Source organism: Aptenodytes forsteri, unplaced genomic scaffold, assembly GCF_000699145.1.
Source record: "Aptenodytes forsteri isolate BGI_AS27 unplaced genomic scaffold, ASM69914v1 Scaffold119, whole genome shotgun sequence".
Taxonomy (NCBI): Eukaryota; Metazoa; Chordata; class Aves; order Sphenisciformes; family Spheniscidae; genus Aptenodytes; species Aptenodytes forsteri.
The window spans coordinates 10,073,884-10,100,100 of record NW_008796165.1 but is presented as its reverse complement, the minus strand read 5'-3'; the positions used below and the strand labels follow the sequence as shown (position 1 = coordinate 10,100,100).

At 37.3% G+C, this 26,217-nt stretch overlaps 1 protein-coding gene across 1 annotated transcript in view; it reads left to right on the top strand.

Annotated features, from left to right (window-relative positions):
* USP24 (ubiquitin specific peptidase 24) overlaps window positions 1-26,217 on the top strand; it is a 64,839-nt gene that overhangs the window by 7,705 nt on the left and 30,917 nt on the right. The window contains exons 2-30 of the mRNA XM_009287401.2: window positions 1,119-1,284; window positions 2,267-2,334; window positions 3,808-3,951; window positions 4,484-4,606; window positions 5,490-5,525; window positions 6,707-6,772; window positions 8,356-8,421; window positions 9,381-9,455; window positions 10,252-10,410; window positions 11,871-11,985; window positions 12,524-12,627; window positions 13,807-13,914; window positions 14,415-14,510; window positions 14,622-14,783; window positions 16,629-16,736; window positions 17,363-17,512; window positions 18,293-18,424; window positions 18,947-19,058; window positions 19,311-19,387; window positions 20,291-20,431; window positions 20,586-20,639; window positions 20,828-20,943; window positions 21,654-21,720; window positions 21,892-22,002; window positions 22,410-22,508; window positions 23,897-24,067; window positions 24,705-24,790; window positions 24,939-25,032; window positions 25,293-25,448. Of these exons, the coding sequence (XP_009285676.2) occupies window positions 1,119-1,284; window positions 2,267-2,334; window positions 3,808-3,951; window positions 4,484-4,606; window positions 5,490-5,525; window positions 6,707-6,772; window positions 8,356-8,421; window positions 9,381-9,455; window positions 10,252-10,410; window positions 11,871-11,985; window positions 12,524-12,627; window positions 13,807-13,914; window positions 14,415-14,510; window positions 14,622-14,783; window positions 16,629-16,736; window positions 17,363-17,512; window positions 18,293-18,424; window positions 18,947-19,058; window positions 19,311-19,387; window positions 20,291-20,431; window positions 20,586-20,639; window positions 20,828-20,943; window positions 21,654-21,720; window positions 21,892-22,002; window positions 22,410-22,508; window positions 23,897-24,067; window positions 24,705-24,790; window positions 24,939-25,032; window positions 25,293-25,448 (3,162 nt within the window). The remainder of the gene's footprint in view (window positions 1-1,118; window positions 1,285-2,266; window positions 2,335-3,807; window positions 3,952-4,483; window positions 4,607-5,489; window positions 5,526-6,706; window positions 6,773-8,355; window positions 8,422-9,380; window positions 9,456-10,251; window positions 10,411-11,870; window positions 11,986-12,523; window positions 12,628-13,806; window positions 13,915-14,414; window positions 14,511-14,621; window positions 14,784-16,628; window positions 16,737-17,362; window positions 17,513-18,292; window positions 18,425-18,946; window positions 19,059-19,310; window positions 19,388-20,290; window positions 20,432-20,585; window positions 20,640-20,827; window positions 20,944-21,653; window positions 21,721-21,891; window positions 22,003-22,409; window positions 22,509-23,896; window positions 24,068-24,704; window positions 24,791-24,938; window positions 25,033-25,292; window positions 25,449-26,217) is intronic.

The following is a 26,217-nucleotide window of genomic DNA, read 5'->3' as shown; positions in this document are numbered from 1 at the left end:
ATTCCTTTCTATTTGTTCCATTCACTTTCCTGATACTGGTTCCTTTTACTCTTGAACGTGCTTCCTGCTTGTCCTTCCTCCCTACATGTCCCTGGCTTTGCTCTCAGGGGGATCTTGTTACCATCACTGCACTTGTGTTTTCTCCTGTCTCTGACAGTTGCTCCCGATTGCTGCCAGGCCTGATCCAGGCGTTCTGTCCTTTCTCCTGCTTGAGTTGTCTGCTCTTGTGAAGGCAGGGAAAGTTAGTCCATGTGAACTTTTTGACACATTGGGTAGCTAGCATCTATGTGAGGTTAAAAAATAAAAGAAAATAAATGGATAACTTGTCTACTCTTTCATTTGGTGCTACTGAGGCAGTTACCTCATATGGCACTTAGCAAAGAACATGGGGCTAATTCTGTGTTCTGCCTGTACACAGAAATAGCTGCTGTTTAGTGGCACTAGCAAGGAAACCTGTAAAGCTGAGCTACAGACATCTGCTTGCTTTTTCCCTGTTTGCCTTCCAGAACATTTTCCAGTAACTCATTTTGACTTCAGGGGGAGGACAATTGTAGTTTCCTTGTTGGACAACTATATTTGAGATGTAAATTTTTCTTTGGATAATTAGCTAGTAGAAAAATAATAATCCTGATGTATTGGATTAGTCTTTTTTGTTTCTTAATGTGATGGGGTGAGAGGGTGATGAATGGCCTCCCTTAGAATAAACTATTCCATATTCTACAGCAGTTGTTGAACAGAGGATTAATAGGCACATCTATGAAGATCAGGGTTTGTATTTCACAGTCTCATAGGGACTGGAAGTACTTATCATTTGGCTCCAGGATCCCATATGCTAAGGAACAAGATTTGCCACTTAAATAGGCAATTAGTCAGCAATTAGTCATGTAAACATAGTAGTTATCACCTACATGAAATACAGAAAGGTATGTAATCCCTTCAATTCAAATTGAAATATTAAATTCTACTTTGAAAAATGCAAACAGCCTCAGGGTAGGTGAGAATTTGACATGCTTATTATAAGCACAGCCACTTTTTCTGAAGCTACTAAATGCTTTAAAGTGTCTAGGAGAGAGACAGAGATAAAAATTGTTTCACTTGAACTTCCTTTTTATTCACAGAAAAATGATGAAAATGGGAATTGCTCTGGTGAAGGTATTGAGTTTCCAACAACTAACTTGTATGAACTGGAGAGCAGAGTTTTAACAGATCACTGGTCCATACCCTATAAGCGGGAAGAGTCTCTAGGCAAGTGCCTAATTGCATCCACCTACCTAGCAAGACTAGGTAAGTTCTCTTTCTACACATGTAAAGATTATCTGTTCAAAGGATTTTATAGACAGTATGGTGGGCAGTTATGTCTTTCATATTAATCTTGCAGTTGTTTACTTAGCACCCTGCAGAATGGTTACATCTCTGTGAAAGTGGTTAACAGTGAACTATTCTGCCCAATGCTGTAAAAAGAATGTCGGTCTCTTTTTTTCCTCTAAAGTAATTTGTTTACTTAATCTTTTTTAAAAAGTGGAGCACATGTTTCTTTATATTCTAATGATTGTAGAAATTACTGTTTTTCAGAGCTGAATTACTGACTCTTTTTTTTCATTGTGCTGGTTATTTTCCATTCGTAAAAACAAGCTGTCATCTAAATCCATGCTGTACCACGCTTGTATAACTGCTTGTTTTTCCCTAATGAAATGCTTATACTGCATTAGACCTGAATTTGACTTTTCTGTATTCAGTACTTTGGCTGGGGTTATGAGTGTTAGGAGGTATCGTGCCCAACAACTGGTATATAATAAGAGTGCAAGATAATTTTTCCATCATGCCTGATGGCAGACTAAAAGGACATCGTAATCTGTGGAAGAATGGAAGTTGTTTGGTGGTTCTGGTTCGCTGCTTTGTTTCTAACCTGTGTTAAAAGAGTGTACTTAGATTTGGTTTTGGGTAGAGGCTGTGAAGCATCAGAAAAGATCTGAAGTTAGTGTAAGTTGTAAGCTTTGAAGGGAGAAATACTTATGGTGCTAATAATGCTTGAAGAAGTTGTAAAAGATGGAACATTGGGAAACTTCTTATTTCTAAAAGGCAAGTTCTCTTGACTCACACTTTTTTGTAGCTGAAAAAGCATGCTAGTTATGAATGAACAGTAGCACACTTATTAGTGCTGGTTTTGGTTGGTGTTCCCAAAAACTTGCAGCGAGCTCCCTGAGGTAATCTTAAAGTATTTTTATTTTTTTTAAATACTTTAAAAAGCACTCTCCTTTCTGTAAAGGTCTTTCTGATTCTGATGAGAATTGCAAGAGATTTATGGACAGATGCATGCCTGAAGCATTTAAAAAGGTAAGTAGGTACGGTAGACCAATTCAATGTTTCTTTGCGTTGTTCATGGTGGAAATAAGTGTCTTGTAATCCAGACTTCAAAAACTATGGTAAGTAGTGAGTATGTTCTTAGATTAAAATCATAGTCAGATTATTCTCCTAGATTAAAATCATACAAAGTCCCCGTTTTGCAACTCTGGCCAGTTCTGGCACATAACTTTTTTTTTCTTTTTTTTTTCTTTCTTAAATGAAGAGCTCTATAGTAATTAGTGGAGCCTAAAGACAGGTTTAAAGACCCTTGGATACAGCCATTAATGGCAAGTTCAGAATCAGATTTCCTTTAACTCAATTCTTTCTCCTCCTCCTTTGGAGGGTTGCTAAATTCTTTCTTACCTCTTTGCACAATCTGTTTAGAATTTGTCTTTCCCCTCAGTGCTTAATGCCTAATGTGCCTCTCTGGCTGTCCTTCTCTAGGTTATTGTGAATTTTCTCTACAGAGCTCCCCAAAACAATTTACTTCCTACTATTCTATCCATTTTGGATACTGCCTAAATTTCTTGCCCAGTTTTCAGACCATATGTATAAAAACATATATACACCTTTTAAAAAGTCACTCAGTCCTAATCTTAAAATACTGAGAATATAAGTATATTTAAGGAAGATAGAAATTTAAGGGAAAAAATATTTTTCTATTTGGTTATTAGAGTAATAACTTTACATATAATGCTTTTAAATCACTTGGTATTTTTTGCATATTAAATAAACCGTGTAGATTGCTCCTCCAGAAGGATAATCTGTAGAAATCTAAGTTCAGAATGTGCTGAATTACAATTTGCTATAATATTTGCAAGAAACTGTCTTGTTTTTTAAACTGGTACAAAACGTAATTGCATTTAAAGTATTAAGCTTTTTAACTGCTTATGTTCAGACACAGCTAGCACAAATTTGCAGATGGACGCTTAATGTCCTTTATAAAGAACCACATTAGACGAGATTTAAAGAACATGTTTCAGTAGGTGGGAAAGCAGCATTAAATACCTCTCTCCATGGTACATGTTCTTTGTTTTCCAATAGAAAACTGCTCAAAAAGTGTGAATTGGTAAATGGTTATTACAGCTGAATCAGTGCAGCTTTGTGGCATGCCTACTTGAAGATTTAATAGTTGTGTCTTCAATCTGCAAACGAATTATTTGCATATTAGTTGTTCTTTGCAAAGGTTACAGTCTTTACTAGTCCATGGAAATGGAAAACAGTTTGCTTTGCTACATTTTATTTTCTGTCATAAACTGTGACTTAAGGTGTTCTTCAACAAAATTACAAATTTAATTAACTTATAAGCCATTAGTGCAGGAAGAGCATCTGAAAAACACACCACAGTGTTTAGTACACTCAAAGGAAACATTTGCTCTGAGAACAGTCTCAGGGGCTGATAAATTTCTCCTGTTTTGTGATTGTGCTCAAACTTAAAAAAATTACTACTTTTTTTTTTTTCAGCTGTTGACATCCAGTGCTGTTCACAAATGGGGAACTGAAATCCATGAAGGAATATACAACATGCTTATGCTGCTAGTGGACCTGGTTGCAGAAAGAGTAAAACAAGATCCTATTCCTGTGGGCCTGCTTGGTGTACTTACAATGGTATTTGACCCAAATATTAGAAACTGCATCAAAGAGTATTTGGTGTTTCATATTTATGCTGCTGCTGCTTTTTCTAACTATATTTAAGTTGTAGTATATTGTCTTACAATCTGCAGCCATTGCTTGCTGCAGATTTTTAACATCCAGTATGCAATTCATAAAGGGGTGAGTGCTGTTCAAAACTTTTGAAAACTAGCACACTCAAAAAAAAAAAAAAAAAAAAAAATCACATCTGCTGTCACTTCACTGTTTATTTTTTAAAACATGAACTTTGAGTTAATCTCCCCCTTTATACAGATATCTGGCTCACATGAGTATTGGATATTGCCTGTACAGAACGGAAGCTTCAGAATGCTTCATACAGTGAGAACTGAGAGGCAGGAGCAGGGGTCTTCTGTTAAACTTCATTTTTTGCTAGATCTTTAACTGTCAACCAGGAGTAATGCTCAACTGAAAAAGTCAGACGTTATCAAGATAAGTTTTGAGACTGGCATAAGCCATGCTGTTCATTGCCTTGGGCTTTTCTTTCAAGGCATTTAACCCCGACAATGAGTATCATTTCAAGAATCGAATGAAGGTATGCCAGAGAAACTGGGCAGAAGTCTTCGGGGAGGGGAACATGCATGCTGTCTCGCCCATATCCACTTTTCAGAAGGTGAGCATGGCCGTGCCCTCAAACCTATTTTTAGGGTAGATGTGTTTGTTTCAGAAAAGATTGTTTAATTAGTAGGTATTTATAACACAAGAAAGTTTAAATGTGTCGCCAAGAATTACAGCAAATACATCTTCAGTATATGTTGGTCTGTACAAATGAATTTGTCCTCTCAAATTGTCACAGTTCTCTGTTAGAGGCTGGATTTAGAAATTCATGTGCTTTCATGTCTAAAGCATCACAACAATCAGATGGGCAGATCTGTTGTATCTAAGGACTGACATCTGTTTGGCTGTTGAGTGTGAAATGACCAGGATAACTCGAAGTGTACAGTTCTAGCAGAGAATTCATGCTTTTCTGACAGCCAAGGTTAGGATATCTTCAAGTCAGACACGCTGGCAAGGAGGCAGTTTTTGAGGTTTGCACTGTCTTGTCACAGTTGTTCCAGATGGGTGGGTCTAAAAAAGGAGCCTCGGTGGTGTTGCTCTCTCCTTCAGGAAACAAGTTTGTGGCCATAGAAAGAAAATTCTACATCTGCTGCTTTGGGAAAGGTTCTGTAGTAATGTTCCACGCTGCTTATGTGCTATAAATACAGCTGCTTGTGAGTCAGCAGCCACGGTGCGTACTGTTGCCGCAGCACATGGTCAGTCATGTCAAGCAGAGTCCAAAAAAGGACGATGCTAATGAGAACTTCCCAGAGCTCCAGCTCCATGCTTAGTAAAGGAACTGTTACAAACACATTGCTGTTTTCTCTGAAATAATATTGCATGCGTTTGGGGTGTGGGTTAATGGGCTGAATGGGTCTGTCCAAATCTTTGTTTCAGAAGACAAATGTTTAGCATTGATTGTTGCAGCTACTAATTTGTTAATATTTTAATTGTTCAAGGAACCTCATGGGTGGCTGGTGGATCTGGTAAACAGGGTAGGTAAATGTAAACCAAGCAGAATTGTTATTTGTCACTTGAATTCATTGGGCTTCAGAGATAATTTCTTCTTCCCCCTTTCCCCTGACTTGTTTTTCCACTCTTCACTTTTGTGACAACCACAAAAAAAAAAATAGTTTAAGATTTTAATCCTGCCTACATGTAAGGAAGGGGCCTTGCTAAATAGATCTTGTTGAATTGCTGCCTTCTCCCTTGAGCACCTTTATCCTAACATGATAGCTATGACTAGAGGAAGTCAGCTTAGGCTGCTGTTTCCCAGTCAAACATGCTAGGCCAGTCAGCTGTTGCTATATGTGGTCTAGCTTTCTTCTCTATATCCATTTTTACCTCAGAGGTCCTGGTTTTTTCGGCAGGGATAGAGTTAACTTCCTTTCTAGTAGCTGGTACAGTGCTGTGTTTTGGATTTAGGATGAGAACAAAGTTGATAACGCACCGATGTTTCAGTTGTTGCTAGGTAATGCTTAGACTAGCCAAGGACTTTTTAGTTTTCCATGCTCTACCGACTGAGAAGGCTGGAGGTGCACAAGAAGCTGGGAGGGGGCACAGCCAAACTGGCCAAAGGGACATTCCATACCATGTGACGTCATGCTCAGTACATAAACTGGGGAAAGCTGGCTGGGGGGGCCGCTGCTCGGGAGCTGGCTGGGCATCGGTTGGCGGGTGGTGAGCAATTGTACTGTGCATCACTTGCTTTGTGTATTATTATTCTGTGCATCACTTGCTTTGTGTATTATTATTATTATTATTATTATTATCATTTTAGTTCAATTATTAAACTGTTTTTTTATCTCAACCCACGAGTTCTTTCTCACTTGTGCTCTTCCAATTCCCTCCCCCATCCCACCGGGTGGGGGGGAGTGAGCGAGCGGCTGCACGGTGCTTAGTTGCCGACTGAGATTAAACCACGACAGACAGTTTCTAGCTTGATGTTTAAACTGGTACCAGGTATAATTGCATTCCCCAGTGTACCCCTGAATTTCCATGAAAACATAAAACTTATGTTGAATGGGATGTTCCACGGTAAAGGATACTTGTTGGCATTCCAGGCACTCTCAATGGAGTATTTTCTATAATAGCTTATATAAAAGATAAAATACTGTAGTTCATGAACATAATACTTTTATATTAATAAAATAATATACATAATATTTTATTTCAGTTTGCAGAGTTGGGTGGATTTGCAGCAATTCAGTCCAAACTCAATTCAGAAGATATCGAACTTGGGGTAAGTTCATCTTCTGTCATGAGACTTCTCCCTTTCCATTACACACTTCATGCAGAACCAGTAGCGTCCCTCTTGGCAGTGCTCTTACCTTTGCTTTGGTACCAGAGCAACATTGCCACAGAGCCCACGAGAAGTGCCGTCAAATTGGAGGTCAAATGAGGTTGTGCATAAGAATCCTGACTGAAGAGCTTCTGAGACATCACAGAAAAGAGGAAGGATTGATGTACCTTTCTGGCTAATATTCAGCCTTCCAGTTAGACATCAATCAGTCTAGTTTCACTGTAAGTTCACAAGTATGTCCCTGATTTTCTGTTTACTTCAGCTGTAGCTGCATTTAGCTCTAAGTGAATTGTTTTCTGTCATTTATTATAGAAATCATTGTTTAAGGAAAAAAAATCCTTAGGAAGATAGACACTGTCAAATCCTAAGCAACTTTTCAAGAGCTGTGTCTAAAAACTGACTGGTTCAACATTTCTAAACTATTTTTGGTGACAAAGCCTAACTTGTTTAGTTTTAGCTTCCTAACCTATTTTCAGGAGACTTCATAATCTTTCAAGCTTTGAAGAACAAGGAGGCTAAGGGAAAACAATGTCATTTAGAATCTTGTCCCTCAGTATAAAAATCAGTCTGCTTTCAGTGAAATGCCATTTGGAGAGAATTCAACTTCTTTTCATGGGGTATTGATATTTGCTACTTTATAAAGAGAGAGGCTCATATATGAGCATGACAGAAGAATAAGGAAACTCGATTTAAATCCTGATACTGCAATAGAAACTTTGACTTTGTTTAATGACTAATAACTGCTTGCTTAGGAAGGAAGTCTGGTTCAGCATCACTTAATTTAGGCCTTTGATTGCAGTGGACACTCAATTGAGTGCACACTCAATTTCACAATTCTTGATCCAGTGTGAGAAGAAACCAATTTTTATGTTATTTGTTGGCAAACAAATGTCTCTATATGTTTAGTTTCTTCATGATAGATATCACTTAAAAATCATAGAATCTTAGAATAGTTTGGGTATATAATCCCAAATATAGTTTGGGTAGTATAGGTGTATAGTTTGGGTATAAAGTAAATAAGAATAAAATCATGCATTGAAGAGATCTTGACATGTATACGACACATTTAAAAAAGCTTTCTCCCACCTAATGCTTTGGGGAAGAAATTTGCCATATGGCTTTAACCTGAAGTCTTGCCTTCACACTTCTCACTTCTGTAGAGAGCAACCAAAATGTGATGTGTCCCTTTCCATCTGTTTACTTCTGTGACTGAAACAGGATTAGACAGAGAAGACTGAACAGAATGATCAGAGGACCAAGATTAGTGAAAACTGGGAAGGCATTTTTTATTTCAGGCAGAAATATATAACACATACTGTATACCGTAGAGTAAATCTCTTTCCTGAACCATGTGTTGTTGTAAAGGAGTTGCACACCAAAATCAATTTGTAGCAAATGACTGGAAATTATCGTATGAGGTAAATAATACTTAATTCACCTTCATTTGCCTTTTAAGGTATGGATCGCTAGCTCTGAAAAGATCTCTTACATGTGCACCTAAACACTTGCCTTATTTCTTTCAGGCAATCTCTGCATTAGTTCAACCATTTGGAGTTTGTGCAGAATATCTTAACTCTTCTGTAGTGCAGGTAAAACGCCTTTGTTATGAGTTCTTTTCAGCAAATAGTAAAGCCTTGAAATGTGATTGTAGTAGTTTGCTCAAATTTAGATGAGGTTCTCTGTGTTACGGTAGATCTTGGGCAGTACGGTATCAGAAAGACAACTACATGAGAACCTGTTCTTTTTATCGTAGGAATTTGAAAAACCAGAGGACTAAAAATTAGTTTACAACTGTGTTGGTGTGAAACTGGTGACTAATTCAAAAAGCCTTCAAAACTCACTTTGCGTAAAGTACAAGAATAATTTTGAGCATCCTGAGGGTGATGGATAGAGGGCTCAGACAACGTTCAGATTAATTTTCAAAGCACAGTGATCTGTAGTCACTTATCTACATCTGCAACAGTGAGAAGCTTTGCCACTGCCATTAGTAAGCTTCATCAGTGTAAAGCATGTGGGAAAAGAATCTACTGTGATGGATGGATTTTGTTTTAAATTTAACGTTCTGGCTGAGATTAAGCACATAGATATGAGAGTTTACACTGGAAAAAATTGTGGTACAGGAACAAAAATTCACCATGATATATTTGTACATGCAAATATACCCCAGGCTTCACACCTACACTCACTAACAAAAACTATGGATTTAATAAGTGACTGAAAGTCTTTATTTGAAGAGGAGGTAGTTTAGAAGCCACTGGGAGTCAAAGAAGCATATGCATCTAATAACTGATGCATTTTGAAAGATCTGGTTTGGTTTTTTTTAAACCTGTATTATAGTGGTCTGAAATGGCTTCTTACTTTAATTGCTTCTTTTTCTGGACGTACCTAGAAGGATAGTTTGATGTATGATGTAGGTGTTGCTTTATGTCTAAGATAACTGTGAGCTTTCAGCTACGTATTTCACTTTGCTGCAGCCAGATCTTCTGAGTAATGTAATTAATTTCATGGAACATAAAATGATTGCCATGCCTTTTCTCATGTTCTTTAGCCCATGCTGGATCCAATCATTCATAAAATGATTAAATATGTACAGAATGTAGAAGAGAAGGACTTGAAAGACAAGGTAATGTTTTATATATTAAATATTTGGGAAGAACTTACTGTGTGTCTTGGAAATGCTGGCAACGTAGACTAGAACAATAGCTTTATTTTCACTGGCAAAAATACAGCCTGTTCTGAATTCTGACTAAATGACATAGCACAAAATACATTTACCCAATTCCATTCGATACCCTTTTCAGTAGATATCTGATGTCATGACACTTTATAAAAAATTTTGCTGCTGTTGCTATCGGATAAGGTTTTGTTGTTCCCTTTCTGAAGTGTATGGAATGCTCACTTCTCTAACTGACTTGAAGATGCTTACTATCTTGCAGTCTGTAAAATTCTTATAACTTGTGTGCATACAGCTGTTGCATTAGCTATTTGCTTCTGAGAATTTGAGAATCTGAGTAATTGTTACAGATTACAATTACAACAGTAATTGTTGACAAAATGTCCATGTAACTTGTGACTACTTCCTGTATTACCCTGAATTTGGCATTCAGTTCTATTGAATTTTTGACTTTTTACTTAGACTTAAATTGTTAACTGTAAACTGGAAAGTATGCATAGGTTGTGTAACTACAGAGGAGCAATTTAGTGTACCAAATCTGTAGCAGGAGAGTCCACTTCAACCAAAGGTTTTGTTGTCTTAATTTCTAGTGTACAAATACTTTCAGATGTACATGGTACTGCATTTCATAGGTTAAACAGTCTGTATTGGATCACTAAAGCTACTCCTTGTGAATCGGTGAAGTCTGAAACAGAATAGCAAACATAGCAATGCTTCTATTTGTCCTTTGTTTTGTTTTAAACAGAGACTAGTCAGTATCCCTGAGCTCTTGTCTGGTATCAAACTGCTGTGTATGCGCTTCCAACCTGATTTGGTAACTGCAGTAGATGACTTACGGCTGGACATTCTGTTGCGCATGTTAAAATCTCCTCACTTCAGTGCAAAAATGAATTCCCTCAAAGAAGTAGGTTTGCTTTTTTTGTGTGTGTGTGCATGTGCATGTCTCTAGGTGGGATGGGTTGTTAGTAAGTCATTGAAACCACAATTGAAACCTAAAAAAGAGATGGCGCGGTATTTCCTGAAAAATTATGTTGCCTTAGCAAAAGCTTAATAAATACCAACACAAGTTAATATGACAGAGTTGATTGTAATATTAGCAGCTGCTACAAGGACCGTGGCCTCCCAATTAGAAAACAACTAGACATAGTTTGAACCTTTTCTAAGAACTGCAATTTCAGATTGATTTATAAGAAATGGTCTATACTATTCATTGAATATTCACTCTGAGATAACCCTGATAATTCAGAGCATCCTATGGGATATCCCTTTTCTTTCCTCCTCTCATTGAGAGAAAAAGGGGAAAAAAAAACCCAAACGGGACTTAATCCTAGATTGGTGTCTCAGTCCAGTTATATCAGATCATTACACTATGTAATTGTATTTTTGTATTTTGGTTGTACGTGGACACTGTAGTAGCACCTAGGAGCTGGAGTTTATGGACCAGGGCTCTTTGTGCTAGAATCTTATATCTAAGTAGAAGAAGAAAACAGTTTATTTTTCATGGGAGTTGTGGTTTAAGTATACAGTTGTTCATTCATCTCTTCCTTCCAGAACTTGTACAATTTAAGTGTCCCAAAAAAAGGCATTTTTTTAGTATGCAGGCATTGTAAAGTGTTTGAGAGTCCCTGTTTTGTGCTTTTTGTTTCTTTACTTATGGGAAAATTGAGATGTTAAACCTCATTGCTGTTTGGTTCTTAATCATAAATGCCATGTATCCTTGGTGAAGTTATAAAAGTGTGGCTTTTGAAGGCTTTAGCAGAAATGTACTTTTTCTCCCTAGTGTGAGGAGCCTGTATCGGTTCTGTATTGGATAAAAAATAGGACACTGATTTGAGTGTAACAAGCAGAAGCCTGAGATAACCTACTTCTGGTATATCTGTAGAAAAATACCTGGCAGCACAGGCCAGCTTTTCTGTGTCACAATGGGAATAAGAATCTACTGCATCAGAGATTGATGACAAGGAGGTGATTCTGGTTAGGAATTTGCCTTTAAACATCTTATTAAAAAACAAAACCCCACAAAACAAACAAACAAAAAACCCAAACAACCAAAACACCAATAACAACCAAAAAACCAACCAACCAAAAAAAAAAAAAAAAAAAACCAAAACAACCAAAACACCAATAACAACCAAAAAACCAACCAACCAAAAAAAAAAAAAAAAAAAACCAAAACAACCAAAACACCAATAACAACCAAAAAACCAACCAACCAAAAAAAAAAAAACCAATCACCTCCTGTGCTCAAAATATTTCAGGATTCACACTTAAGCTTCGCAGTAAGCCTTTTGAATAGATTTCATTGTGTGCATGTATAATGCATGCAGGAATCATTGTTAGAATCTCACATTTTGCAATTTCTAGGTAACGAAATTAATAGAAGACAGCACTGTATCCAAGTCAGTGAAGAATGCAATAGACACAGACAGATTACTAAATTGGCTAGTAGAAAATTCTGTCCTGTCAATTGCTCTAGAAGGTAAGTACTTTCACAAAGACTTTTGGCATGTGCTTTGAATGTGTTAAATTTAAAAATTTCCTCTGTCCCTTTCAATACATTTTAATGGAACACTATTAACAAAGGAGTTCAAGGTTTTTGTCGTCTTCAAAACAAAGTAAGGAAAACCCTGCAAATTCTGCTACTATCATCTAGTCCTCTATTTGACATCTGTGCAGATGTCTTCTGCTGTACCTGGGGTTTTTACTCTCAGTTTATCTTTGTATATTGTTAGCCCATATAAAAGAGAGAAAAGAGGTTTTGGGGTTTTTTTCCAAGTAGTAAGGCCCTAAAGGTGTCATCTGCTATCAGATATATGAAGTAAAACAAAATAAAAATGGAAGGAGCCTTTTCTTTTTCTTTGAACTGATAGATTTGTCTGTAACAGTAAAGAAAGGGTTTTCAAATGAAGATAACTTTGTTCTTCTCCCTTTTAAAAGAACTTGTTTATTCTTATGCATTTAGTGTATCTAATACTGTTTTAAATATATTAATTTAGTTGCCTGCCTTTGTTTCATAGGTAATATAGACCAAGCACAATACTGTGATCGTATAAAGGGAATTATTGAACTGCTGGGCAGTAAATTATCTTTAGACGAGCTCACTAAAATTTGGAGAATTCAGGTAAGCAACCAAGACTCGGCAGGTGCTTTTAGACTGTATTACAAAAGCAGACATTCTAGTGGTGGGATTTTTTGGTTTATAATATAGGCATCTCTTTATTGCAAAGTGGAGGTGTTGAGATTTTAATAGTATAATTAATGCAAAGGCTTTCTTCTACTTCTTCCTTTACTATTTAAAATGAAGTGTTCTGGCAATTTCTTGTAACACAGCTGTTAAATCTTATGAAGAAATTCAGATCTTTGCAACGAGTGTTAAGGGGCTGCAAAAATATTTGACTTGGAATAAGAGGTTGTCAGCCTGAAATAGGTGATAGTGTTTGTCTAGACCAAAGACCATGCCTAAGGATATTAATTTTCGTGGCTGGAGGTATAAATTTGAATGCAGCTCACAGTGTGACTTTAAAGAGAGTGGGCTCAAACTGTATGAATTCCCATTTAACTTCCTGTACATACGTATAATTGACTGACAAGTCATCTTTTCACATTCACTTTATGTATATTCAACTTACCGCTGTGTAGGAAAGGTGGTTTGACTGCTTAATGCAAATGATGTGGAAATTTTGACCAGAAACGTAATCTGCTGCTGCAGGAAATGGTTTTTTTCTCTGTCCAAATGTTGAAGTTTTAGACTAAACTCATTGGACGCTGTCAGATCTGCAGTATGTGTGGGTGTGGTAGCAAGTCTTGCATGCTTAATAGAGCTGAAGTATGATTCTAGCTCGCTCACTTTTATTCTTTAATAAAATGCAATACTTCCTCCCCCCTTCTGGCTGTTGTTACCATGGTGCTCCCATCAGTGTGGGAGGAGATTTTGTATTGCTCACTTTTGAGTAAAGCCTTAAAGAGTGTCAGGGATGGAGCACCCCACATGTGAATTTAACCAAGCAATAAAAATGGTTGTGTTTGTATTGCTGGCACCACACCTTACAGTGGTATGTGCCATTGCAGCATTTGAAGCTGCTGTAATAATGGCAGACCAACTTGTTCTTTCCTGCTTTAGAATTACTTCCAAAGACCTCTGACAGTGAAATGAGGAGCAGAGACAGTTATTCTTACCTTGTGTTTCAAAAGCTTATTCTTTCTCATTAATATGAATAGTAGGATAACGCTTACATGAAGATTTTTCTGTCTCATTTGGGATATAAGACCTACCTTCATGTGTTTTCCTTCCTCTTTTCAGTCGGGACAATCCTCCACTGTGATTGAAAACATACATACCATTATTGCTGCAGCTGCTGTGAAGTTTAGCTCTGATCAGCTCAATCATTTATTTGTCCTAATCCAAAAGGTAAGTTTTCACATGAATTTACATTCCTTAGGAAGAGAATTGGTGATACATACTCGTGCATCCAGCCTACCAAAAGGCAAATGCCTTGAATACATTTATATTTTCTATATAAAAATATAAATATAAAATTGGCTATAAAATAACACTTCTAATACTGATTTTTTTTTTTTTTGTTAACCCAAAAGCCTGATCTGCTACTGGTACTGCTAATTGACTTAGATTTTAAGTACATTATATAGGCAGTGCTAAGATACTTAAAAAGTGAGATTTTATTATTATATTTAATCTCTTCTAGTTTATATTTGAAAAAGAGTTGGGCAAATCAGTACTGTAACTCCCAGTAAGAAAAATAAGGAAATATGCATGGTGGAAACATACTTGTTTGTATTTTGATTTGCCTGCAGTAAAACAACTGTAAATTGTATTTTTGTGTCCACTTGAGACTTAAGACTGATGGTGCTTGCTGCTGTAATAGTGAACGTTATTTCTTTGCCACACAGAGCTGGGAGACAGAGAGTGATAGAGTGCGACAGAAGCTGTTGAGCCTGATAGGGCGCATTGGTCGAGAAGCACGGGTGGAGACAACCACTGGAAAGGCATGTGAATGTGAAATAAAATCTATCTTTTTTTTTTTTTCTTTATTAAATGTAGGGTTGCTAGTCTCTGTACTTCCTAGGTCCTGACTAATCTTGCACTTCTTCCTCTAGGTTCTGGAGGTACTTTGGGAGCTGGCTCATCTTCCAACGTTACCATGTAGTCTTATTCAGCAGGCCTTGGAGGAACATTTGACAATCCTCAGTGATGCCTATGCAGTAAAAGAAGCAATCAAAAGAAGCTACATCATTAAATGCATAGAGGATATTAAGAGGGTTGGTTTATTATTTTATCTTTTCCAAAGTGAAATGTTATCTAGCCTTGATGTTGCCCTTTCTTTCAAGATGCACAAATTGCGTGTCCCATCTGTAAGTTCTTACCTTGGGGAGTCCACGAGAGGGGTAGGCTTTGTGTGAGCCAGTTTGTTGACCATGAGACTCATAGTAAGTCTCTTGCCTTTGTTTTAAGCAAATTTTCAGCACAAGGAGTGATCAGTTTATGGGAAACTACCAGGATGGGCCCAAGGTTAGAATTTGCAAATGGAACCACTGTGAAGGTATGTCAGTATTTTAACTGTCCCTTTCATGTGAAAGCCTAGATTAGTTTTCTTTAAGTTAAGCATGTGTTCTGTCATGGCCATTTAGTCTCAAAATACAAATCAATATTTAAATCATAGTAGTTTTGTATTTTAATAAAATACTTAAACTCTTTTCATCTAACATAAAGAAGTCATTCCCACAGCTGCCTGTGCTAAGATGTTTCCTGGCAGCAGCAAAGATGTGCATGGCTTAAAAGACTGCATATACTTTATCCTGCACTGTCCACATAGCAGGCAGTTTTTCTTGAGGTCTGCAGGAATGCTCCTGTCTTCTTTTTTTCAGTCTGAAGTATACCCGTAAATAAAGAAAAAGGCTTGTACTTTTTTCATTCATTTATTTCATGGTAAATCAAGTTTTGTCTGTGTTGCAGCATCTGTAGAGGATTTTAGTTGTTTAGGAGGCATAGTATGTTGCTTCTTGATTTTGATCACACTTTTTTGCGTGTGTGTGTTTATGAATACAATTTCAAACTTTGAGTTCTCAATCTCTGTAAAACTTGCAGTCTTTTCTTTTGGATCTTCTCTTGTCCTTTCCTGTTCTTGCATTCTTTTTAATTACATTCTGGCAAGGGCCTTAACAGAGGTGCTGCAGTGGGGAACACTAAAGGAAAGCTGTCATTGTAGGCTGAAGGGGATTGGGGTAACCATACAGAAGATGTTTAAAAATACATCATTTTCTTATTTCCCTTCATTAGGTGAAATGAAGACATAAACTGGGAGGGAATGTAATATTAAGGCAGTATTCTCAAATACATGAGAGAGTCTTCAGTAGAGAGCTCTGTTATGGGCAGGTTACTTGAATCTAAGTGTGTAGGTGGTATTGGTTGTTGTCAGTATTTAAACCAGACATCGCTTCTCTGAACAAGCAACCTCAGTACTGGTTTGTGTGGTCAAACTTTACAGAAAATGAAGCCTCCCAGAAAAGTGATGAGCAGTTCTAAAAATGAGGTAGGAGGGTTATTCTTTGCAGGATCTCTTTCAAAATGCAGCTTAAGTATCCTTTGCTTCCTCTCAGAGGGCTCCTTGCAGCACCAATCAGAAATTTATTCTTGCCTCTTAACCCTCAGTAGTATTTGAGGTTCTTTCTTCTATTATTCTTGCTTTAGCAATAAGTAACATCATTTGACTGGATTTGCCGTTTTATGCCCTAACAGGCCTGCTTCATCTCTCATAATTGAGGAAGGTGGTGGTTATCTTCTCTCCCTGGTGCAATTGAGTTCTTTTTGTCTACTTAATTTGCATGTTCTCTAGCAAGGAGGTGGTACTTTGGGCTTAACAATAAGGATAGCAAAATAGCATATGTGTGTGTCAAAGGACTTCTTGTAGAAAGTGAAGAAGGGCACCTTGAATGTGTTTGGAAAGGGACCAGGAACAAGTAACTGAAGCCTTCAGAGCTAGTAGCTGTTGTTTTGAAACAGCTGCCTTAATAGAAATCGTTAGGCTTCTAGGAGTCTAAGAGGAAAGTTAATCTGTTGTTGAGCATGTACACATGTGTAATTGTTTTTACCTTTCCTACTACTAGTCATCCCAGCACAATAATCCTCAGTTTGTGTGGGTGGTGCCAGCGTTACGTCAGCTCCATGAAATCACACGTTCATTTATTAAGCAAACTTACCAAAAACAAGACAAGGTAAGAATATATGCTGAGATGATTTTTGAAGCCCTTGTTATGTCTGTGTGGCCCTGTTTCTGTAGAACATGGAAGTTTGAATTTAGAAGTGAGGGAAAAAAAAACCCAAACTAAAAAACACTTTGACAAGTACAGTCTAGTGATGTACCATAAACAAACTGTTCAAGTAGAGATGCTGTGTTGTGTGCCGTCCATTTCTGTGCACGTGTGTGTGTGTATATATATGTATAAATCTGTTTGCTATGTCAGGACTAATTTATTTTATTCTTAGCTTTTTGTAGAATAATTAACAGGCATGTCCCTGTTAAGAAATAAACAATGGCTAATGTTTAGACCAGCTGCTTTGTAATTGCATTGACATTGACTCTTGGAAAACAGACTAAAATACCAGCAAGTCACATGTTATACAGTGGCTGAGTGGAGGTGTGGGACTTTGCAATCTGCAGCACGTGTGTTTCAGCACATGCTGAAAACACCATCATCAGGGGGCTTTGGGTGCTTGGAAGGGATACAGCTGACTGGTGAGGGGGGAACATACTCCTTCCATTAAGAGACGTGTGTGTGCACATGCCTGTTTATCTATTTTCTGAAAAACCTCTTTTCTCAATGTTTTTTTGTTTGCCAAGAGCATTATTCAAGATTTAAAGAAAAACTTTGAAATAGTGAAGTTGGTGACAGGAAGCTTAATATCATGCCACCGTCTGGCTGCATCTGTGGCAGGTCCAGGAGGGCTTGTTGGAGCAACATTAGTGGATGGCCGATATACTTACCGGGAGGTACATGAACCCTGAATTTCTTACTACCTTAGTTTTTTTTAAAGCATGATGTAGTGTATCACTGACCAAGTTGCATAAGATTAGGTGATGTTTCATTTTTGGAATTCACTGGTATGTATGTTCTCTCTGGTGAATAATTACACCAGTTTTTATTTATAGTTCTGTCACTTATCTGTTAGGGCTTGTTGTAGCCTTGTTATTGTATTATAGAGCAAGGGTGGGCAAGCATCACAATCTACAAGTTTCTTAGCAAAGTCTTTAACTGGTTGAGAGCTAGATCTCCCCACCCCAGGAACTCCTGTCTCCAAACCTGTGCAGCTTTCAGCTTCTCCACCAACTTCAGTTCAACTACCCTTGTAGAGACTATACCTTTGAATTTGGTGTGAAGCTCTTCAAATCTGAAACAGATTTTCTAGTTAGGACATAGAAGCCACACACACAGATAGCTTGTAACAGTGTGTTGCTACGTTTTGATAATTATTTTTTCCACACTAGTTGTGACTTAGTAACTAGTGTCAAATAATATCAATATCAGGAAAGTAATAGCAAATCCAAGGGGACTTCAGTGTTCCTTTTTAGAAAGGTAATCAAAAAGAAGTAATGTTAAAAATTGTGTAAAATAGAAATAAATCTCACTGCAGAAACAATTCCTGTTTTCTAGGCTTTGCAAAGTGTACTGTTACTTGACAACTAAGTTTGCAAAAAAATAAAAAGAATGCTCAGAGTTCTTGTTTCAGAAAGAAAAGTCTTAAACTTGAGTTTTTGTTTCCTCTTTCTCAGTATTTGGAGGCACATCTAAAATTTTTGGCATTTTTTCTGCAAGAAGCCACCCTTTATTTGGGCTGGAATCGTGCCAGGGAGATCTGGGAGTGCCTTGTAACTGGCCAGGATGTTTGTGAGTTAGATCGAGAGGTAAGAAAAACTTGAAAAGTTGGTGTCTGTGGTTGCAGAGTGAATCTTAATGGATCATTAATAGCACGTGTATTTGTTGAGATGTGTGAAATGTAAGTAGCAAACACAAACTAATAATGCATTTATATGCTTTGTGGATGCATAGTGGAGCCACTGTTACATGTTCACTTATGACTAGGATGCTTTTTTAACATTAAATTTGACTGAAGGAGGAACATTGGCCAGGAGATTAGTTGCAGGTTTATGGATGCTGGTTTGAAAAGGGGTATGTGCAAGCTTGCGGAGTCATAAAAGAGACATTCAGCATTATTTGGGTGAAAGACGACCATGAAGATGAAGTACCCTAATGATGCAATACAGCCTGTATAATATGTGAGGTTACTAGGAGATTAGATTTTGAATCTCTTGCTGTAGATAATAAGATGAGTTACTGTAGTATCTGACATAGCTTGCCAATGCTGTATAAAGCTAAAATATTTGCCATGACAATGAGGTAAAAATACATCTGCCTTTCATTCACAGATGTGCTTTGAGTGGTTTACAAAAGGACAGCATGATCTAGAGAGTGATGTACAGCAACAGCTCTTCAAAGAGAAAATTCTTAAACTGGAGTCATATGAAATTACTATGAATGGTAAGAAAATGGCTTTGGTCAACAGATTTGTTTTTGAAATATAGACCAGAAATTTGCTTCCTATAAGCCTTCAAATTAAATATCCAAACAGTTCTGTAAATCAATATAGTAAAGGGGTCTTTTTCTATCATTTTGAGTTTTAATAGTTGTAGAGGGAAAAGGTCATCTCCTGTATTTATCTTCATTTTTTCAAAAAAGCAGAGAAACTTAGCCTGACCTGAATAAAAACCTTGCACCTTTTTTCACTTTCAGGTTTTAGTTTATTTAAGACTTTCTTTGAAAATGTGAACCTGTGTGACCATCGACTAAAGAGGCAAGGAACTCAGTTGGTGAGTGTTCTGCCAAGTTCGTTCTTGTATACTACCTGTGGCATCTTGGGGATGGGAGGAGGTGAGACAAGGATTCTTTAGCAGCTGTTTGACATGGTCATGTTTGTATTAATATGCAGATTGTCCTTCTAGCATTAACATTGTTAAATTCTGAAGCTAAAACTCCAGAATTACAACAGTTAAAATTCAGCAATTGGTAGCTGGAAGCTGGTACATAGCTTCTAAAACTTTGCAGGAGGAATGAGTGGACCACTTTTTTATTAATGATCATGAATTCTAGTGTGCATTTTTTGCTTCTCCCTAGCAGGGAAATAGTCCTTTCTTTTTTTGTTGTTTTTTTTTCTCTTCTTCTTTACAAGAGATTTAGGCTTACCTTATTCACATTCTGCTCTACAATAATTTTTAACTCTATGATCCTTCAATGTTTTTTGTTAAATTAATGGTTATATGTTAAGTAGTTTTCCATAGGCATTTTAGATCTTTATCACAGAGAGTTAACTTACTTCAAATGCATAATTTTTTGCCAAGTATCATAGCAGGTTTTGTGATGGTTTATTATGTGGTTAGTTACCATGTTGACCTTTGTGAAACAAATTCCATTCCTGATTAAACTTCTCTGTGCTTTTGAAGTTTTTAATTTTTCAGTTGGCTTGACTGAGAGTGTTCTTTGGAACTTGTTTATCCACCTGTAAACAAATTTTTTTCTAGTATAAATATACAAATCCGCAGCTATTGATTTCACTTTGCAGTGTGCCAAAGCTTGGCAGGGTGTTTGAAAAGAAAATTTTTAAGATTCAGTCAAAAGATGCTTTTCCAGCAGATGGAAGACTTCTGTTTCTGTGGTTCAACTCACTCTTGTGTAAGAAATCCAGTCATGTTTTACTGTTGTTCTTTCTTGTGTAGAGTGTAGAAAAACTGGAATTAATAGGAATGGATTTCATTTGGAAGATTGCAATGGAGTCACCTGATGAAGAAATTGCCAATGAAGCTCTGCAATTGATAATAAATTACAGCTATATTAATCTAACTCCTAGATTGAAAAAGGTAGGCATATATTTGTACATGAAAGTGCTTTGACATTCATAGACCCTTGATACTCTGCATGTTAAAAGGTGTAATTTGTTGGGTTCTGTCAGTTTATGAGTAATTCCCATGATTTTGGTTTAAGTTCTAACTCATTTGTATGTTTTATCTTTAGGATTCAGTATCACTGCACAAGAAATTCATTGCTGATTGCTACACACGATTAGAGGTAAAGGACAAATTTTAATTGTTCTTGTACCTACACCCTTTTTCAGTTTTGTATCTTAGAATTAGAATAATTGACTACGATAACTCTATTTAAAGAAAAATTTTCTTTCCACAAATATTTCTTATCCTCTTAGCTCTCCAGGACATACTAATTGTAAACCAGCACTTACACTCTGCTTTGTATTCTAGGCAGCCAGCTCTGCACTCGGTGGTCCAACATTAACACATGCTGTTACAAGAGCTACAAAAATGCTTACAGCAACTGCTATGCCTACAGTAGCAACATCAGTTCAGTCTCCTTACAGGTAGGCCTGCCTTTAAAAGAATATATATGACAGTAGACATTTGTTCCCAGCTGCTGCCCACATGATTTTGAGTGCTAATTAAAATTATTAGTATTGGTAGTTGTATATTCTGATGGTTTCTCAGTTGAATATTCCAATTACAATGCAATTTGAGTTCCAAAGAAACTTTGAAAAACCTGTGGAGTTAAAAAAAACAAAAAAAAAACCCCAAAAAACCACAAAACTGAACAAACAAAAAAAAAACCCACCAAAAAAGAACACCCCCACCCCCAAAAAACAAAACCAATCAAACAAAAAAAAAAAAAAACACCACAAGAAAGCCACCAAAAAACCTACAGACTATTACCAGCCTATTATTTATGTAATATTTCTGGGGCAACGGGTTGGGTTTTTTTGTTTTGTTTTTAATTGGGAGAGAAAAGGATGGTTTTTCATCCTCTAGCTTAACTTACGCATACCTAAATGTGTGTAGCTTAAATATGTGAGTGCAGGGTGGGACCTTTAGAAACATGAAGCTTCTTATGAAGCTGGCTACATCTCAAGCAGTATAACGCAAGCTTCTTGGCCTGTTTTCCTAGTTAATTTCAACTGAATTAACTCCCAAGTTTAAGGAGTTATAGTTGAAAATGGCTAATTCATGGTAGTTACCCATGGGCATTGAAAATTAATCTCTGAGACGAGTTACTCTTGTTTTCAATGTTTATCTCTAGGTCAACTAAACTTGTAATAATTGAGAGACTGCTGCTGTTGGCAGAGCGTTATGTGATAACAATAGAGGTAAGATATGTAATTTCTTACTAGGCAAGGCTAAGAACACAACTTCCAATGTTATTAAAAATAGTGAAAGTTATTTAAACCTATGCAACTCTCATAACTTGTGTTACATACCATCAAAGAAATGTCTTTGTTTTCAAGGGTGGTATTTACTGTCTTCCGTCTCTTCTGTAGGACCTTTACTCTGTTCCCCGAACTATTCTACCTCATGGTGCCTCTTTCCATGGACATCTTTTAACACTTAATGTTACGTACGAGTCTACCAAAGATACCTTCACCATAGAGGTATGTGTGCACAGATTATGTGTGTCATGCGGTGTTGATCATGTAGCTACTCTTGGGTTTTTTGATGCCTGGATGGAACAGAGTGAGCTGGTTTTAAGGACTGCCGTCAACTTGAAAACTCTATTTGAAAATGTTAAAAGTGTGTATAAGGCTACTGTAATGGAAGCGTCTGTAGGCTAAATGTATTTTGATCATCATTCCGGGGTGGGAGAAAGAAGTTGTTTGCTTACTGTCAGTGATGGAGCATTTCTACCGCTGTCCTACCCTGTCAGTCTCTTTTGTGGACAATACCTTTACTACCCTATGCAGAGGAGCAGGAAGACTTTAATAGAAGATTTTTCTTTTTTTTTCTCTTGGAATTTACTGGTTGAGCAGACTTACTGAACCAGTGTCGTTTAATTTTACAGGCTCATAGCAATGAAACTGTAGGGAGCGTCAGGTGGAAGATAGCAAAGATGTTGAATTCACCTGTGGATAATATACAGATATTTGCCAATGACAGCCTGGTACGTTAACTATAAAGAATTCTCATTCTTTATGAAAAAAAAAAAAAAACACCACAAGAAAGCCACCAAAAAACCTACAGACTATTACCAGCCTATTATTTATGTAATATTTCTGGGGCAACGGGTTGGGTTTTTTTGTTTTGTTTTTAATTGGGAGAGAAAAGGATGGTTTTTCATCCTCTAGCTTAACTTACGCATACCTAAATGTGTGTAGCTTAAATATGTGAGTGCAGGGTGGGACCTTTAGAAACATGAAGCTTCTTATGAAGCTGGCTACATCTCAAGCAGTATAACGCAAGCTTCTTGGCCTGTTTTCCTAGTTAATTTCAACTGAATTAACTCCCAAGTTTAAGGAGTTATAGTTGAAAATGGCTAATTCATGGTAGTTACCCATGGGCATTGAAAATTAATCTCTGAGACGAGTTACTCTTGTTTTCAATGTTTATCTCTAGGTCAACTAAACTTGTAATAATTGAGAGACTGCTGCTGTTGGCAGAGCGTTATGTGATAACAATAGAGGTAAGATATGTAATTTCTTACTAGGCAAGGCTAAGAACACAACTTCCAATGTTATTAAAAATAGTGAAAGTTATTTAAACCTATGCAACTCTCATAACTTGTGTTACATACCATCAAAGAAATGTCTTTGTTTTCAAGGGTGGTATTTACTGTCTTCCGTCTCTTCTGTAGGACCTTTACTCTGTTCCCCGAACTATTCTACCTCATGGTGCCTCTTTCCATGGACATCTTTTAACACTTAATGTTACGTACGAGTCTACCAAAGATACCTTCACCATAGAGGTATGTGTGCACAGATTATGTGTGTCATGCGGTGTTGATCATGTAGCTACTCTTGGGTTTTTTGATGCCTGGATGGAACAGAGTGAGCTGGTTTTAAGGACTGCCGTCAACTTGAAAACTCTATTTGAAAATGTTAAAAGTGTGTATAAGGCTACTGTAATGGAAGCGTCTGTAGGCTAAATGTATTTTGATCATCATTCCGGGGTGGGAGAAAGAAGTTGTTTGCTTACTGTCAGTGATGGAGCATTTCTACCGCTGTCCTACCCTGTCAGTCTCTTTTGTGGACAATACCTTTACTACCCTATGCAGAGGAGCAGGAAGACTTTAATAGAAGATTTTTCTTTTTTTTTCTCTTGGAATTTACTGGTTGAGCAGACTTACTGAACCAGTGTCGTTTAATTTTACAGGCTCATAGCAATGAAACTGTAGGGAGCGTCAGGTGGAAGATAGCAAAGATGTTGAATTCACCTGTGGATAATATACAGATATTTGCCAATGACAGCCTGGTACGTTAACTATAAAGAATTCTCATTCTTTATGAAATTGAGTCTCTTTTCCGGAACTAAATGATAAATATTTTCTTGCAGCTAACCGTAAACAAAGATCAGAAACTACTCCACCAACTGGGCTTCTCTGATGAACAAGTCCTTACAGTAAAAACATCAGGAAGTGGGACTCCATCAGGGAGCTCTGCAGATTCCTCAACCAGTTCCAGCAACAGCAGCAGTGTATTTAGTTCATCCTATGCAATGGAACAGGTACAGCGCAATAGCCTGAAACCTTCCCTCAGATTTTTCCTGGAGGGGGGATAGTTGGGGGAGACACAGCTGGCATGGAAGAGGTACAGTAAGATGAGACAGAAGCTGTTCACATCAGCTTGAGTATCCCGTCTTTAGCAGTCTGGTTTTGCTTTCAAACTGCGATTGAAATGAAGCATTTAAATACATGCATGCAGATTGGACTTTATAATCTGTATTCTGTGAGCTGTTGTAGCCTGCTTGGTGTTTATTAATCTCTACAAGGGTCTTTTAAACAAACACAACCCATATGATTTAATTTTGAGATTGTATATTTGTTGGGGGGAGACATTTCCAGATTTCCGCTATTAATAAAGCTGCAGTATGAAAATAAACTAAGAAGCATCAACTAGCATGTTCAGACCACTCCTGGTCTGCTTTTTATGTCAACCCTAACTAACGGTTGACTTCAAAAGTCGATTGTTAAAAGGGAAATGGGGTAATGTAAAAATTCAGATGTTGTCTCAGTGTAGAAAGTGGCTGAGATTTCTACGGGCCAGGCTGGCATCTGGGTCAGTTGCTTCGGTGAAGAGCTCTCTTAAATTACTTGCAACAGAGAGGGGAGAAAAAGACCTCTGTGTTTCTGCTTGCTTCTCAGGAGAAATCCCTCCCTGGAGTAGTCATGGCTCTCGTGTGTAATGTGTTTGATATGCTTTACCAGCTTGCCAATCTAGAGGAGCCAAGGTGAGCAAACTAAATGGTTATTAAATATTGAAGAAATGCTCACACTGCAAAGTTTGAATAGCTACTTATTTCACAGTGTGTAGGCATCCGCCAGGCCACAGTGTGGCTGAACCCTATTTTGCACAAGTAACTTCTGATAACTTTTCAGGATAACACTGCGAGTGAGGAAACTTCTGCTCTTGATTCCCACTGACCCAGCTATTCAGGAGGCTCTTGATCAGCTTGATTCCCTGGGAAGGAAGGTATGGATTAAACAATAACTAATCTTGGTAGCTTAACAAAAAGGATTTTACTACCAGATTTCTTTAAATCCCCTGTCAGATTGTAGTCTGTGAAGGGTTTGAAACTCTACTGCAGAATAATGCTCATGTTAAGGATTATTGACTTATTTCCAGGCAGCTGGAGGTGAGAGGGTTATTACAGGGCTTATAGGAAATGTATTGCCAGTTACAACAAAATGCGATAGTCTCAAAATATTTCTTCTGTGGCTTATTCCTCCTAGAAAACACTGCTATCAGAATCAAGTTCTCAGTCTTCAAAATCACCATCCTTGTCTTCAAAACACCAACATCAGCCCAGTGCTAGTTCAATACTAGAAAGTCTTTTCAGATCTTTTGCTCCAGGCATGTCCACCTTCAGAGTGCTCTACAATTTAGAGGTAAGAAAACAAATTTACTTCTTTCTACTTGTGTTTCTGAGCACTAAGGTTTAAGTAGTTCTAAGTATCTTGGGCACGTGTCTACCATGACAGGGTCATTATGCAAAATGCAAATGTCATGTCATAGTCTGCTTTCATGTACGTGATAAATTATACACAGAACAAAAGGGGTAAAAAGTTCTCCTTTAGAGGCTTTACTGTGCAGCAAGGCCCCTCTTTTTGTGATTTGCAAGGTGGAAGGAGTATTCTGAAGTAAGTGGAGAGGAGCAAAGAAACATCAAAGTCCTTATTGTTTAGGTAAAATTCCTGCTTGAATCTCCAGAAACTCTTGAGTATGTGATTTTTAGTGTATATATAAAAAAAAAAAAAAAGTTGGCTCTCTTAAAAATTAATGGGAGCTGTTGTTTAGTTTGATTGGTTTTGCTCGATTCAATTTGAAAGAAAAAGAATGCTAACTTCCCTTCTATATAAGTCTACCATACTCTGTCTGTAGAGGCTAAGGAGGAATATTTTTGAGAAGCGTTCAACTGTGAAGAATTTTCACTATCCAAATGTGCAGGGCCAGAAGCTTCTGGCCTGTTTTAGCTGTGCATGCAAAGAGAGTGGAATACATACAATTTTTTTACCCCTAAGTATTCTCCTGAGTAAGTTCTTTAGCTAAAACACTGGATTGGACCCTGTAAAAAGGTTCTTTCCAAGTGTTCAGTGCATGAATTTTAAAGAGTATAAGAGAATGGTGTCATTGTTAGGACACTGTAATCTGCACACT